The 17,503-nt window shown below is 38.7% G+C and overlaps 1 protein-coding gene across 1 annotated transcript in view; it reads left to right on the top strand.

Moving 5' to 3' along the window:
- Positions 1-17,503, top strand: part of gse1 (Gse1 coiled-coil protein) — a 211,340-nt gene that overhangs the window by 54,514 nt on the left and 139,323 nt on the right. Inside the window, exon 2 of the mRNA XM_038306718.1 lies at positions 5,250-5,379. Within this exon, the coding sequence (XP_038162646.1) occupies positions 5,250-5,379 (130 nt within the window). The remainder of the gene's footprint in view (positions 1-5,249; positions 5,380-17,503) is intronic.

Genomic DNA, 17,503 nt, shown 5'->3' with positions numbered 1-17,503 from the left:
ATTCCAATCAAGGTCAGGACTCAGCTGCTAATGACTTGTGATCCTTTAAGGGCAAACACAGTTCTCAACATTGTTGTTTGATTCCTGCTGGTTGCCTTCTTCCATGTAGTGCAACATCATCCATTACCAGCTTCCTCCTTAGCGATTAGGGAAGATAATGCTGAACTGTGGAATTAACCTCAATTAGTACCACCTCTGTAGATTTTTCTCATTTCACCTCATGACTCCCACTCTGCATCTTAAATGTCCCTGGTCTATTTCTGGTCTATTCAGAGGGCATTTATCAGTAGGAATGTGCAATAAAAGGTTTAATAAGGTTTATAATGTAGTAATGTGGCTTTAGTTTTGTGGTATTTTCACTATACACATGATAAAATACCACTTTTAGCTGTTCTTCATGCATTTGCTGCATTGGAAAGTGAATTTATCACCATTTTACAGGAATTAACAAAATGTTTGGCAGCATTTATTTTTTAGCTGCATCAATGTCAGTTTTCTTCAGTAGTCTGTAGGAATACTACTACAAAAAATGTACTATAATTCCATTACTGGGCTAGGGGATGGTAGTCTGTAATACTTGTGGTTACTGCCTGCCTAATACTATTGAAATTTATCACATATTTACATTAATTATCTAAGCAATGGACAGAGATTATTAATTGTCTTATACATTTAGAATATATAGAACTGTTAAAAACAATAGCACTAGTTTTAACTTGAAAAAGTTGTAGTTATTATTATTGTTTTATTTTTGAAATTTAATGAAAATCTTTACATTTGCTGAGGGGGCCGGAGCATGGACTGCTAAGTACGCCAGAATTCATCTTTTTAATGCACAGTTACTAAATTTAACCTCTAAATTGTATTTTTTATTTGTGATTTATTGAAATGCCAGTGATTCATAAACCATTGTCCGTGCATGCATCAATTTTACTAAAATGGATAGCACTAAGAATGTTTTTTTTTTTTTTACACTGTAAGATAAATTAATTCAAGGTGGGACTTTATCTTATATTTTGGTTCAGATTAGCAGCAGGCAATAGACAATCCTTATTAAACTCTTTAAAACTATCCTCAGTCCAGTGATCTTTTCTAACTTGCTGCTAGCCAGTTGAGCTGATAAATCAAAGAGCTCCCTTTGTGTGTATTCTCTGGCATACAAGACTAAAAACATCTTTACAGGTTTAATTCTGGTTGTTACCATTACACATATATGCTTGCAAGTAATAGACTGACCACATGTGGACAGGAGACTAAAGTAAAGCTCCTGTTTTGCTTCCTTAGAATCCTATACCATTTAGAGACATTCACAGAGTCTTAAATGCATTCCTTTTATGAATGTGTTCACATTAGTAAAAACTGAGATTCTCTGTGTACTTTAAATAGATGCCTGTTTGCAGAATCACCTGCTAAGTAGCAAATTAACATGCTTCTATAAACAGTTAGCTCAAAGAACTACCGTGTTGATGGTAATGCATCTGTTGTGATTCTCACTTTCTTTTGCAGATAAAAGGGGATTGCTTCATTCCCTTAACGACTCCATGCAAAACATTACATGTTATACCACTTGTAAAATCGTAAGGATTTTTAGCAGTCATTTGGTGCATTATATGATTTCAAGTTTCAAACGTGTTAATCTCCACCATCTGTTTTGATGAATTATGGATGCATTTTCTGGGCTCAGTTTTCTTGCTACTCTTTTGTCTCCAGTTTATTGCCATTCGTATGGCGTTTTCACTGCAAAAAAGGAAAGAAACAGAAAAGAAATGGAAAAATAAGTGACTAAAAGAGCTGAAAAAAGGTTGGGAAACTTGCTTGCTGGTGTATAGGCCAGTTGTTATGCAGCATAGGTAAATAATCCCTTGGGTCAGACGTGACCGTTTTACATTGGAGTCTTTTATTTTTTATTTTTGTTCACACATAAGGGTGTACATTGAAGAGGCACACCTAGCTTGTCAGGTGAGGAAGGTAAACAATGAAATTCAATAAAGGGTGAAAGGGAATATGTCCCATCACTGCCTTCCTGGTAGTTGCTCAAAAATCAGAATAATCCTGTGGCTCAGCAATTACAGACAGTGCGTAGGAGAAGTGAATTGTTACCTTGAACAAAGGGTGAGTTTACAGTTAAGTGGGGTCTCTTTAAATGGTTTTTAACTGCTGGTCCTGCTGTAAGGCAGCTGTCTGGGCTTGAATTGAGGGCAGGTCTGAAAGAGGCAGTTGAAGTAAATTTCCCATGGCCAGTTGGTGAATTTACATACAGGCCAACAGCCGAATCACTTGTGGCTTTTTATGTCATACTGTAGTTGTTTGTGGGGTTTGCCACTCTGTAACTGTAGGATGAGGCATTCATGTACAACACCTGGATTCATATGAATATACGGTAGGTACATAAAAAAAAATTCCATTCTCCAAAAAAATAAAATAAAAAATGTGTGTGTTTTATTTTTAGCAGAGTGTTTTTAGGAGATGAAGGGGAGTCTTGTCAGTCTATAAGGCCTTCCTCTGTTTGTGTCTCTGACTCTTGCTGAGAGCTATGTATATTTCATAAGCCTAAGGTTCCTTTTTTTTGTCTTAAGATATGATGCACCTCCACTGCCTGTCTCTCTACTGCTAGTCAGTAGGCCATCACAGACTTTTTTTTTTTAATCTACCTTACTCTTTTCATCCTGACAGCCACCCTCTACATCCCCCTCTGCTTTTCATGGTCAGCTTGACTCCATCGTAATGTCTCATACCGCTTTACTCTTTCAGCAGTGGAGCGAAGTGGAGTGGAGCACATCCAAAACAACTGCCTCAGCCTTCTCTATGTGTCTCTCTCCATCTTTGATTCTGTCTGTCTGACTGACTGTTTTGCAGCCTTGTTACTTCAGGGAAGGGGCACTTTTTCACCCAGAGCTGCATCCCCCTTCAGTTGTTGTCTTTTTATAGCAGAAATCAGACTGTTGTGACAGTAGCTAAAAATGGGAACACAGCTGACAAAATACATTTGCAATTAATGGCTATATTTGCAACAGCAGACTCTATTTACGGGGAGAGAGTTGTGTTTTTTTTCTTTTCTTCTTTTTTTTTAATAGCCTTAATATTTCAGCCCCAATAATGCTTGAAATTTACAGAAACTCAAATAGTTTATTCAGTGCAATTTAAACCCATTTTAAACCCATTTTTCTTGCATTGCTAATGGCTTGCATTAATTTGTTTGAGTCACATCCCAAATGTTTATACACAATGTTGCAAAAACTTTTTTGCCACATTACAGATTGTTTTTGTAACAATTAAATGTTCAAATAATGATTTTAGCTAATGAAATAAATCGACCCAAACTAATTTTAAAATATAATCTGAGATTTATTTAATTATATGTTCCTTCAAAATGTTAGGTTGATTTGCATCTCCAAATTATCCTGAGGTTTAAGTGTGCTCATAAGAGATAGGCGTCATCTCCACCACGACCCACAGGAGAAGATGGATGGATTTCACTTAAATAGCCCAGATAAAAGGAATCTAATAGCAACGATTTATTGGTTGTGTTTTAGCAAAAGCAAGACCTGTTTACTTGACAACTACAGTATACAGTTTAGAAATGTCCTTATCTAAAGGAATTTGAGTTCACATTAGGAAAAAAGTATTGACATAAAACAGAAGACATTAAACTATCCTAAGAAAAACTCATCGAAATTACCTCAATAACATATTAGTGTTCATTCAGGAGGTCACAGATGAAGCCAGAACATCTAAAGCGCTGCAGGCCTCAATTTCCCGAGTTAGATTTGAAGGTCAACAAGAAAATTTACAAATTTTTGGAGAAAACGAGTGGAAAGACTACTGCTAAACAAAAACTTTACTGCCTTCATTTTTGGACATAAATGTATAATTTATGGCATCTTACAAATCAATGCTGGTTACAGGAAATATTCTGCTGACTTGATTAACAAAAGCTAAACTTTATGGAATGTATGCTTTTTGTATCCGTCATGAAACCAACAGCATTTCAGAGAAAGAATCCTGTACTCACAGTGAAACATGGCGGTAGAAGTGTAATAGTCTTGGGTTTAACAGTCTACTCATTATAACTTTAATCAAATTATAAACTCAGTTGTCTGCCAAAGAGTCTCAGAGGAGAGTGCCCATGTAACCCCCTTAATGACCAAACTAAACATAATTCAACATTTAAAGAAACTTTTTAAAGAATTTGCTTAAATCGGACTGAGATGGCATGGTACCTGAGAAGGTCAGTGTGGCTGAATTAAAGCAAATGTGCAAAACAAAGTAGATCAAGATACCTTCTTAGAGAAAAAAAAGGCTTTCCAGTTGTCACTAGGTGTTGCTATCAAAGATGAGTTGTGAACCTAGGGACGGGTTGGTTTGGACAGTTTTTTTCTCTTAAGAAAAAAAAAACATTAAAACACATATTTGGTTTTACTTATTCTTACTGTCTTTTGTTTTCTTTCCTTTTTTTTCAGCGTTTTGTTGTCATTACACTGTCAAAACTACAGAGAAACAAAATGAAATCTCTTTATTTATCCCATCCCCTTGGGGGCCAGTGGGCTGCCATTGTGCGTCGCTCTGGTCTTTGCTCAGCGACCCAGCGTGGCAGTCTGTGGGAGTGGGGCTTATACTCAAAACCTCTGGACTCAAAGCGCAATGGCCTAACCACTAGGCTGCCACTCCCCTGTCTGACTTGAATCTTTGGTTGATGATACGATACATTACATACATACGATACCAAAAAACAAAATAGATTTTTTGTCTAATAAAGTGATTGATAGTAAAATTAGTACAGCTGCTCATCAGTGTCTCTGTATTATTGGTTGACCATTGGCAGAAATAGACACCATTTAAAACCGAGAAGGGCATCGAACAGAAAGCTTTGGATTCAAAAAGCTGAATTTCAACTTTATTAGTTTACAGTTTATTAGCAAAAAAACAAAACAAAAAAAACATTGATTATGGGATGTGTAGTCTCTTAAAGTAGCAGAATATAAGACTACTAATCAACTTTACTACCATTTAAATGTTTAATGTAGCTAACATAATATCCTACAAAGCATGTTTACTTTATTACAATGACCTAAATAAACTGATCATAAGCAATGTGTTGTCTTGGATTAAATGATTTTTCTTTGGTATTTAGATATGATCATTTATATCTTATACAAGCAATAAGTTTACAGTTGATTTAAAGATGAAGGGAAAAAAGCCCCTCGGTATGGAATGACCCTTTTGATCATTTTTGTTTCTTTTTATTTCAGGCCAGTACTTTGATGGATAGCACTAGAGCCACTAAAGAAGCGGACTCAGGGTCTTCACAACCTGCAGGGGACCACCCTCCTTCATGCCCTGTGACCTCAGAGCCGAGGAGAGGAGAGGGACAACTTTGCAGTAAGTGTTTTAGCCCCAAACGGCTGCTTTGCTTCACCAACCTTATCTTTGCTTTTCTGTTTTGATCTTGGGAGCTTTTCCAAAAGAATTACTGATACACCAAACAAAAGAAAAAGCTCAAGGTATTATTGGCTGGCTATTTGGGGTTGATGTGAAACACATCAGAACTGTATTTGCCATATAGTCACGATGCACACACTATGGATGTGAATTTTTAATTAAATAACTGGCTGAGAGTCCATATGGACTGAACATTTTGATGCAGGCAAAGTTTTATCCACACTGATAATGAAGACATAAGGAGGGGTTATGGTTGAAATGTGTTTCTTAATCGCTAAGAGGGAGTAGGAAACTACCTTTTGGATTGGACAAAAAAAAAAAATAATACTTTGCTGGCTAAGAAAAATTAAAATAATTTGAAATATAACGTCAGTTGTAGTATATTGGAACGACTTTAAATTTTATGGATTTTTTTATGATGTAATAAACTGATATCAAATGACTAACAGGCCAGAAATCAGCCATAATATGCATGTAATTGTTTAGGCTAAAGCATTCTTAAAATAAAGGTACTGTAGGCTAATCTTAATTTTTGTAAATTAGCCAGTGACTTTCTTTTAAAGTCTGGATCAGGTTAGTTGGTCAACTTCAATTTGATCTACTGCTACACATGGCAACATCTGCTTACATCCAGTAAGTTCTTAAATCCATCTGTATTAAATTTTCTTTTTTGTCTTAATGGTATGTTTGGTATATTTTAGGCACTTCTTTAAAAAAAACTATAACAGCCATGTTCTCCTCTCTGTTGATGCTGAATGTTCTCTTTTTATCCTCTCAGTTGTTTTAAGGTGTGTTCCTTGTTGACTTAGCATGTTTAGTTTATTTGATCCAAAGTTGGGATTTTCCCAACATCCACCCTCACCCTCCATTCTGTACTGACCTCAGGCCTTGTAGAGATTTTACCATAATTCAAGGTAAGAGAGAAGTGCCTGGAGCCGTTTATCCATGTAGACCCAGACAGGTCGATAAGAGTTGAAACTGCATGATTCGGACCTAAAGCAGAGCACACATCTACCTCATGTGACCCTATTGTCTTGTGTTAGTGAGGTTGGATGTTCCTAAGTATGTTCTTAAGATGTTCTCATTATTAAAGGGGAACGCCACCCAAAGGAGTTTTGTGTCATTTGGAGCTGTTCTGAAGATATTCCGTTGAAGATATACTTGGATATAACCTAACCGAATATCTTCAGAACGGCTCCAAATGACACAAAACTCCTATGGGTGAGTAGAACATGATGTAATAACGTAAAATCAAGGGCCCAATGTAAAAACAAAACGGCGTTCCCCTTTAAGTATTGCAGTTTTGAGTGCTCATTTCCTGGTATACTGATATAACTTTGATATGTATTGTGTGGCTGAGAATGAATGTTTCATTTACTTTCTGCCTGTTTATTTTTTTGTAGTTTATTAGTACCAAGTACATAGTAGCGGATTGATAGTAAATTAGATTATTTTTAATTACATGGTAGCTGATTTTCATGTTTGTGTCAGATTTGTAAAAGCTGGTAGGTTTTTCCCTTTACTGTGTATCATTGTTATTCTTAAGACAAAGAACCTACAACAGAGGCATTTTCATTTGCTTTACACCATGGTGTTTAATGCTGTCTAGGTAGAATCTGTCTATATTTTTTTGTAATAATTTTGAAACATTTCTCTATTCGGTTATGCTGAATTTTAGTTCTAGCCACTATGACGGGTTATATTTAGACAGAAAAAAAGAATATAATTCCCCTAATTTAGGCGTTTCTTGACTATTGTGTGGCAACACAAAACTGTATCAGTCTTCAAAAAGAATTTAGGCCTGAAAACCTGATGCACTTCAAAACAATGTCTCTTTTGAGGTTGTATCTAGACTTGTGCTGTCATGTTAGCTTTTAATGGCCGGTTAACCGGACTTAACCAATGCTATATATTTCAAAACTACCTGGTACTTCCTCAAAAAAAAAAGCCTATGCTAAGTCAAATTTTACACACATCATGAATCTCATTCACTTCCTGCTCTGTGACTCAGGATGATATGGTAGGGATTTGCCTGTATTTTGCTTTGCAAATATCTGGGGCTCTGGTTATTCTAACTACCCTTTGACTACATTGTTAAAAAAGCAACTGCTCTAAATTGTTACCAATGCAAACATGCAAATAGTAAAATATCGCTTGTCCATACAATGCCCTGTCAGACTCCATCAAGCTCTGGTTTTGATCAGTTAAAGATCAGAATAACAGATTTTTGGTGTTTAACAGAAAGCCTTATTTGATGTAATATTCATCTAAGCTTAACATGAGTGAACCATATTGCTTTTTTCAAGTTTAAACACGAGGTTCTTTGTATCTAATACATTTTTGCATGAAGGAACTTCTAAATCTAGTGGATTTTCATATCCACAGGAGCAGATATTCTGCTCCTATCAGAGATACTGGATGGGTCATATTCTTTCTCATTCTCTCTCTCTTTTGTGTGAAGTTTTAATTCCTTTTCTCCCCCATTTAGTTTTCACTTTGCTGCTCCAACTCTTGTGTGCACCACTCTTATGTTCAGGCCTCATCTTCTCTTTTCTCTAAGGCTATTTCTGTTTAGCCATGAGGGCCCCCCTGTCATTTACAGAAACTCATCTCAGCTCCCTTTCCAGCAGTTCCCACACATGTACTCGCACACACGCACACAAACACATGCAGACCAACCTACACACATAGGGGCAGTCTTGCACAACGACGAAGATGCTTGATTAAACAGTCATGACAAAGGGGCCACCCCACATTAACAGACACACAGGCATAACACTGAACGATCTTCCCAGTGGTCCATTGTGGATTTGAAATGGGTTTTTCATGAGTTATTTAACTGTTCTCCATCATGAATGTTGCGCTGCAGCTCCCACCGACATGACACGGCCCATTTCCTCCGCTGAGGCGAGAAACGTGGCATAAAGCATAGCTGTGGAGTTTGCACGAATTGAAATAAAGAAGTACAGCATCAAAGATGTGTAGGGTTATATCATTTAGTCTGTGCATACTGAACCTTAAAGTCAATTATCATGTCTGATATACACTATATTGCCAAAAGTATTTGCTCACCCATCCAAATTATTGGAATCAGGTGTTCCAATCACTTCCATGGCCACAGGTGTATAAATTCAAGCACCTAGGCATGCAGACTGTTTTTACAAACATTTGTGAAAGAATGGGTCGCTCTCAGGAGCTCAGTGAATTCCAGCGTGGAACTGTGATAGGATGCCACCTGTGCAACAAATCCAGTCGTGAAATTTCCTCGCTCCTAAATATTCCACAGTCAACTGTCAGCTGTATTATAAGAAAATGGAAGTGTTTGGGAACGACAGCAACTCAGCCACGAAGTGGTAGGCCACGTAAACTGACGGAGCGGGGTCAGCGGATGCTGAAGCGCATAGTGCGAAGAGGTCGCCAACTTTCTGCAGAGTCAATCACTACAGACCTCCAAACTTCATGTGGCCTTCAGATTAGCTCAAGAACAGTGCGCAGAGAGCTTCATGGAATGGGTTTCCATGGTCGAGCAGCTGCATCCAAGCCATACATCACCAAGTGCAATGCAAAGCGTCGGATGCGGTGGTGTAAAGCACGCCGCCACTGGACTCTAGAGCAGTGGAGACGCGTTCTCTGGAGTGACGAATCGCGCTTCTCCATCTGGCAATCTGATGGACGGGTCTGGGTTTGGCGGTTGCCAGGAGAACGGTACTTGTCTGACTGCATTGTGCCAAGTGTAAAGTTTGGTGGAGGGGGGATTATGGTGTGGGGTTGTTTTTCAGGAGCTGGGCTTGGCCCCTTAGTTCCAGTGAAAGGAACTCTGAATGCTTCAGCATACCAAGACATTTTGGACAATTCCATGCTCCCAACTTTGTGGGAACAGTTTGGAGCTGGCCCCTTCCTCTTCCAACATGACTGTGCACCAGTGCACAAAGCAAGGTCCATAAAGACATGGATGACAGAGTCTGGTGTGGATGAACTTGACTGGCCTGCACAGAGTCCTGACCTCAACCCGATAGAACACCTTTGGGATGAATTAGAGCGGAGACTGAGAGCCAGGCCTTCTCGTCCAACATCAGTGTGCGACCTCACAAATGCGCTTCTGGAAGAATGGTCAAAAATTCCCATAAACACACTCCTAAACCTTGTGGACAGCCTTCCCAGAAGAGTTGAAGCTGTTCTAGCTGCAAAGGGTGGACCGACGTCATATTGAACCCTATGGATTAGGAACGGGATGTCACTTAAGCTCATATGTGAGTCAAGGCAGGTGAGCAAATACTTTTGGCAATATAGTGTATGTTGAAAAGTAAAAATGTTTTTGGCCAAAATGACTTGACACATTTTTTGTCATTTGTGAGGCTTTTGCATCATGAAGACAGAAACAGATTTTTTAAGCATCTCTGCATTAAGTAAAAAAATTCCCATCATTCCCATTTCTATTTATTTAAAAATAAAGCTAGACTCTGCTGACTTCACAAATAACTTGTACTCAGTGGGGTATTTATGAGAAACTCCTGTAAATTGCGTAACTTAACTTGGAACCAATGTGGCAGCAACTCATTAAGACATCAGTAGGCGGGGACAGCATCCTGCTAAATATTTCACACCCAGTCGAAAAATTGGGAAGAAATATATATATATATATATATATATATATATAATTTTTTTCTAATAATAGATTTAATTTGCTCATATTCAAAGAATTTATTTTTGTTGATGCCATATTGCAAATGTAATCTAAAAAACTCAAAACAAAAAAAATCAACCCTATTCCTCTTTTAAAAAGATAGAAGAGGACCTAGAAAGATGGAAATCGCTTCTGATCTCCCTTATAGGTAGGGTTGCCTCAATTAAAATTATGGTCTTACCCAGAATTAACTACCTATTTTCAATGATCCCAAATAAACCATCACTACTGGTTTCAATCTCTAGATTCTTCCATCTCTAAATTTCTTTGGAAGGACAAACCCCCTCGTATCGGCTTAAAGACACAACAGAAAACTAAAGACAGAGAGCGACTAGATTTACCTAACTTCCAAAACTACTACTTACCAAATAGATTACAATACATCTCTAAATGGATAAAACATAATCCCTTAGATGAGCCCTGGATAGACACAGAACAGGAAATATGCAGTAATATCATAATTTCAGATTTGCCATTTATTAGCTCTAATATCAAGTGGCACTCATGTTTTAAAAATATTAACATCAGCTCTTCCCTGACAGCATGATGGGAATTTCTTAAAATAACGAAGTCATCACTTATCCCGTGCAGTCGTACACCCATCTGGAATAACCCTGACATTCTACAAAACAATAATATGATAAACTTTCCATACTGGAAGAATTAAGGTATTAACTATCTGGATCATTTATTTGAAGGTACGGAGTTTATCACATTTGCTAGATAAAATTTGCAATATGGGAAGAAATATATTTTAGGAGATTTGTAAAACTGACCCCGCATCCTGTCTGCCTCTGGGAGATATTTTAGCTTTTTGGCTTTTTAGCATCAGCTGGGCATCAATTAAACACCACAGCCTGACCAAGTATTGTTGCTTGTCACTACCTCATCCGTACAATCAGCTCATTTGCTCATGTGCAACCAGATATACATCCGGGTTGGCCTTGATTTTATTTAGTAAAAAAATACCTAAATTAAGTTTTTTCCTCCCCAAAAGTAGTAAGCATACTAAAGTATAATGTGTTAAAGGTTAATAATGTATTTCTAGAGAAAATCAATGCCTTAAAATCCTTTCTGTTTTATCATTTGTCTGTGCCCGATCTGTACTGGAAATGGGATCCTACTCAACTTCCGGGAGCTAACTTTTCCAGCTTTGGATTTATACATTAATCTAGTCTTTTTGAGTTTTATGTTTTCCCTTCATGTTAACCTTATAGTATATAAAGTAGTGGGTAACATAAAGAAAGAGACAACTAAAATGCAGATAAATATGGTTTAATCATATTCTGCCGAACTGATTTGAGCATGTCCAATGATGACGTTTGATGAATGTGGAAACTGTAACTATACAGTCATATGTTTACATCACTTTTTTTGCACCACAGTGTTGTTTTCATCACAATGTTTTTATCACTGCTGCTTACCTTTATCAAGGCTGCACTTTAAAAAATGAAAAAGTCTAGAGAGCTGTACTTAACGTCATTTCTTTTTGTAAACACTTGTGTGTACAAAATGACAAAATGAAATCTGTCTAAGTCTCTAACAGAACAAGCACGTAGGATGGCCTTACTTAAACATATCACCGTAATGATTGACAATTAGGAGAACCACTTATTTAGATCATCACACCCGGGAATAAAAGATTGCCCTCTATACCTTTAAATCTCTTCACCTTTTTTCTCAAAAATGAGGATGAGTTTTGTGTCCTTTAATTTCCACCACAATTCCGCTATAATCAGATATAGCTTCTTTTGGTTATGTTGAATGGGAGGCTTGCATAAAGGAAAATACCTGCAAAAAAAGCATGATGCTATCCTTCATATGCAGACTAAAATCTCAGAAGAGGTTTTTAGCACTTTATTAATTCTATGGCATGAATTTTAGCTTAAAAGTGGCCAACCTGGTGCCATTAAAGTAGATTTTTAGGTTATGTTGTCAGTAAAGAAAATTGTACCAGTTTGTTCATTTTCTGCGTTTACATTAAGCTTTTTTAATTATTTTTATTTTAACATATCGACATGTTCTAAATGTTTGTTGTGCATATATTGCTTTGCAGACAAATTACATATGCCCAATATGTGACTGTCCTGAATGTGTGCTCTGATTGCAGTGGCACAGCTGGACTTGGTAGACTTGGCAATGTTGACTACTTGGATGCTGGCCAATTCGATACCATTGCAATTACCCACTGAGGGACTGTGGAAAACCACTGAAGCTCGGGTTCAGGCGAACGCAGGGGCATGCTGAGAAGGATGTTTAATAATGTTTGGCAACCCACATCTGGGATGAGTGGCGGTCTCTGTTCATTTAAGAGTTTTGGTAAAAAGGTTATAGCAAAAAAACTAGCAGCGTGGATAATACTAAGTTTAGTCATGCTACAGGAAAGCCTGCAGTGCACATGTGAAACCTTTGTATTTCAGGGAAAGAGCAGAGTGGAAAGTGGGTATATTGAAAAAAAAGCTAAAGATGCATTGAATGTGAGAGCAGGCAACGATGTTTTATTTTTCTTTCAGGGTAAGACTAAAGAGTGGCTGAGGACACATAATTACAAATGCCACTGCTTGATCCTCCTCATCTGCTCCCTTCTTTTTCTTCTTTGCTTTTGCCCCCATCAGTGGGGAAGGAAGGGGGGGTGAGCCTCTGTGGACAGTGACGTGTCTGTGTCAGCTTTCTGAAGCGCAGCAGATGGAAGAGCCTGTTTTTGTGTGTGAGAGAGATTAAAAGCCGCCTAAGAAACATACTGAGTCTCTTTGCATCATCACACTTGTTTCAGCATCACCTGACTACCTTCTTTTCCAAAGCAGCCGAACCAGAGAGATGCGCCTTTTTGTGACAAGTTTCAGCCAGAACCCCAACCAGCATTTGCTAATGAACAATGTCCCTGTTCTCTTTTACAGGTTACATTTTCTTTTAAGGGGCATGGATGCTGGCTGACCTGTGTGGCATGGTCTTCATTTATCTGTTGGAGTAGCTTAGTAATGTACTGATCACAGGGTTTTTGAAAAGCAGACCTCTGTTCTGCTGTGTGGCGCCAGTCCGGGCGCGCATGTGAAAATTAGTCAGGAGACAGCGGGTTTGGCCTTGAGCCACAGTTATTAGCCACTCACGGGGTGGGCATGGGCTTATGCCTTGACTCAATCACTCACTTTGTTTGCATTTGTGTTTTATGTGTTAGTTGAGCACATGTGTGTGCGCTAATCTAGCGTCTGGGATTCTCCTATGGTCACACTGACCTTATTGTGCAGTCATTCCTGGTTGATTTGTCCCTTCTCCAACACATTCCTCTCTCAGCAAAGCTATGGAACAGACTATTAACCCCTCTCCTTCCACTTCAGTCCCCATCTTTCGTTTTTTTCTCTGCTCTTAACACTTTCTCTCATCTCACATCCACATGAATTTGATTTAGCAACTGTGGTTTGAGCCTTGGAGCCTGGGAGAGTACACTTACAGAGACCTATGAATTCACAGCCAGTAGAGCATGTCATTACTTGGCCATAGCTCATCACAAGATACAACAGCAAGCTGCAGCTCTAATCGACATGAGCTGTCAGCATTCAGGAAGTAATAAACTTTTCATCATTTCATCCCCTTTATTAATTTCTGCTCATGTTTTGCATAAATCACAGTAAAAGGTGACGGCATACAGTATTTGAGAGTGAGGATTTATTTTTATGAACTGCACATTTTAGGACAGTGTTCGCTCAAGTCCTGCTTCCTGAAGTCACGTGTTGCATCTGTTAAATGGCCTTAAACATGAGGTCAAAATCATTATGAGCCTTACTCTGGAATAAAGTATCTACTTCTGGCCTCAGCAGAGCTCCTGGGATCATCATAATAGGACATCTTGGGACTAAATTGTAGCATTTTCTTGTTAGATACTCAGAACAACTTACCTCCCACTTGCAAAGAGAAACTACATAATTTTACTGAGTCCAATTAGTGATGGGGTGATCAGACCTAGCCTGATGTGCCAGATGTTTTTATACAGAACCATCTGGGAAACTTGCTATTGTATAATATCTGGAAAAGCTGCTTTTACAGGTGATTGGAGAAACCATCTATTACAGTCTGCATTAAGCAAACAGCAGCTTAACAGTTTGATGATCCATGGCCAGAGAAACTTGTAAAATTAATCTCCTGCAAAAACGAGTTGGAGGAAGAATATAGGACAAACAGGGAAAGAGCTTCTGTTTGCTCATCAACCTTCATATAAAGAGATTCCCTGTTAAATAAATGTATTATTTACATATTAACTGACTCTATAGTTAGTTGTATTTGGGTGCTAAGTAGCCAAGATTTATCCAATGCTACAGAAATCTGTCGTTTTTTAAATACCGTATTGAAACGGCTAATGTCTGTGAAAATGTTTACATTTGGCTACGATCCGGGGTTATTGCTCAGTGCTGAACAGGAAGGTCAGACGGGAGACATGTCTCAGCAGGAACTCTGACAGAGATAAGCATTAGGAAAACCCCCCCGACTCTGACCTTTGACACCTCTTTCACCAGCAAACAGGTGTTCCAGCAGGATAACTGCTTGCAAACTGATAACTGGCAGCAATTAATGTCAGGGTAGAGAGAAGAAACTGAGCAAACCTTATGTTATCCTGATGTTTTGCATCATGTAGATTAGTTATGCAGTTTTTCAAACAGCCTTATAAGTGGGGCTTATGTTTTCCACTGCTTTTTAAGGTGCCACTGTCAGATTTTTGTCCTTTATCAACCCATCTTGCCTCCCCTCACTCTTATGACTTAATTTCTTCTCCCCATCCAGCCTCCTTGTCACCACCTCCTTCCTGCTTTGCTGCTTCAGTATCGCTCTCCTTCGCCTCCCTTTAAACCGTCCTCCACTGTCAGGCAACTCAGCCGAGACCAAGTGCTTTTCTGTGTCTCACTGCAGGTGGGACTGTAATAAAGCTTGTCAGCAGGAGGCATGGGTCGTGCTGTCACATGCTCTTTGCCTCCCCTCTTTAACTCCCTCTTCCATCTCCTTCCATCGCCTGACCTCCCACCACCGTTCTCCTTCAGAACTCTACGCTTTCCTTTTTGTTCCTACATTTTCCGTCCCTTTCTTCTCCATTTTGTCCTGCTCTTACTCGATACCTTGCTCCTTGACTTGTATCTCATGCCCCTGTAGCTCTCTGGTTTCCTTGCCAACGGCACTTTCAGGATGGTGAGGAAGAAAAGCAGCAACACGAGACACTTGTCTGCACGTAACAAGCGCACACAGAAGCACATATTTGCAGTTACACAGGCAATCCATGTAAATGAGCCCAGGTGAGCTGACATTGTTTGTCCAGCTGCCCCTCTTTACACCAGCTTGTGTTCCATAGTAAAGCAGCAGGTTAAATGGAAATCAGCTTCCTCTACACAAAACAGTTCTTTCTTTTTTTTAAAGCCATGCACTGCATGTCCTTATGTTTGTGCTACTGTGAAATGCTTGTCGCAGCCCTCCCACAGCTTTGCAAGGTAACAGCTTATTTTCCATTTGCATGTCAGTTTCTCTGACCGGTTTAAACCCTTTTTTTGTATGAGACAGCTTTGCATTGTCTCTCTTTTTGCTGCCACAGGATGGCAATACTGAGCCCAGAGGGAACCTTCATCTAGCAGCCGCCATTCATATACACACACGTTTCCACACTCATATACACAAACACACACACACAGCTCTCGTTAGTCCATGTTAGCCTGGGCTTGTGTAAGGTGACAGAGCGCTGTGAATAATTTAGTTCAGACCATGTTAATGGCTGACAGCTAAAGCAGCATTTCTCCTCTGCAGTTGGCCCATTAATAGTACATTCAGTTTCACTCTCTCTTTCTTTCTTCTCCTTTTCACTTGTTATCTTCTTGGCATCTATAAGTTTCTTTTTGATCAATTATGTCTCTTTTAACAACATACCTATTATAAAACATTCAAAGACTAGGCTACAGGTTGATTATCACATAGAAATATTCCTTTTAAAATATATACTTTTTTTTGTTTACTTTATTTAACAACTGAACATTATTAAAGAAGAAAAAAGATAAACTTTTTTTCATGTCTCATCTGCTTACTCACCAAATATTTTACTGTCTAAGACAGAGGTCTTCAACAGGGGGTCCGCGGAGGTACTGCATGGTGGTCGCGAAACTTTTGGTTGATTAATTTCTTTTTTTATATATTCCCTCCTGAATAGTAATGTCTTTAAATACACATTAACATGAATTCAACACACTGTAGTAAACAGATAAATGGAGGCAGAAGATTTCTTTCAGTCATCAATGCACACATTCAGCGACACACAGGAGCTCTTTAAGCTGGGCACCGTTTCATTCACAACACCTGTCCCATCAATCAGAATCAGAAATACTTTAATAATCCCAGGGAGAAATTACTTTCATTACATTACTCCATCTGTAATACAGTGACTATAGGACCAGGTTGATATAACACAATTTCATACAATATATATAATTAGGGGTCCCGCTCAATCTTGTCATCAGTTTGGGGGTCCTTGGCCTGGAAAACGTTGAAGACCCCTGGTCTAAGACGATAATTTTTTTGAAGTTTGGAACCATAAAGCCATAGGTTTGCTGTAGAGTTTTAAAAGTTTTTTTTTTCTTGCTGCCACCACCATATGTCATTATGGCCGTGGTGTGTTCAGGGTCTCATGCAGTGTTAGTAGTTTCTGGAGTTTTACAGTGGTGTCAAGTAAAAATTTTGTTACTGTGCTTTTTTGGTATCTATACTTTAATCCAGGCATAGCAGCTTCAGTAGGGAGGCCCAGACGTCCCTCTCCCCAGCCACCTGGGCTAGCTCCTCCGGGGGAATCTCAAGGCGCCGAGAACCATAGTCCCTCCAGCATGTCCTGGGTCTCCCCCTGGGCCTCCTCCCGGTGGGACATGCCTGGAACACCTCACCAGGGAGACGTCCAGGAGGCATCCTAATCAGATGCCCTAGCCACCTCAACTGACTCCTCTCGATGTGGAGGAGCAGCGGCTCTACTTTGAGTTCTCCCCGGATGACTGAGCTCCTCCCCTTATCTCTAAGGGAGAGCCCAGACACACTACAGAGAAATCTCATTTCAGCCGCTTGTATCCGGGATCTCATTCTTTCGGTCATGACCCAAAGCTCATGACCATAGATGAGTGTAGGAACATAGATTGATACTATGCTATACTTTATTTTAACGTTTTTTTTTTATTTTGATTAAATTTCTATTTTGTACTCCTTACTTTTCTAAAATGGCAAATTTTTTTATATACATTTTATATAATTAAAAAATATAGATTTTATTTAGGTATATTAGAGAGAAGGAGGCTAAATATGCATTAAAACATGCAGTATTGATTTATTTTGTATTCTTATATTCAAATTTAATTAGAATTTTATTCATTAATA

Source organism: Cyprinodon tularosa, unplaced genomic scaffold, assembly GCF_016077235.1.
Source record: "Cyprinodon tularosa strain WSP-4 unplaced genomic scaffold, ASM1607723v1 ctg59, whole genome shotgun sequence".
NCBI classification, from domain to species: domain Eukaryota; kingdom Metazoa; phylum Chordata; class Actinopteri; order Cyprinodontiformes; family Cyprinodontidae; genus Cyprinodon; species Cyprinodon tularosa.
The sequence above is the reverse complement of the archived record's forward strand: the minus strand, read 5'-3'. Positions and strand labels throughout refer to the sequence as shown.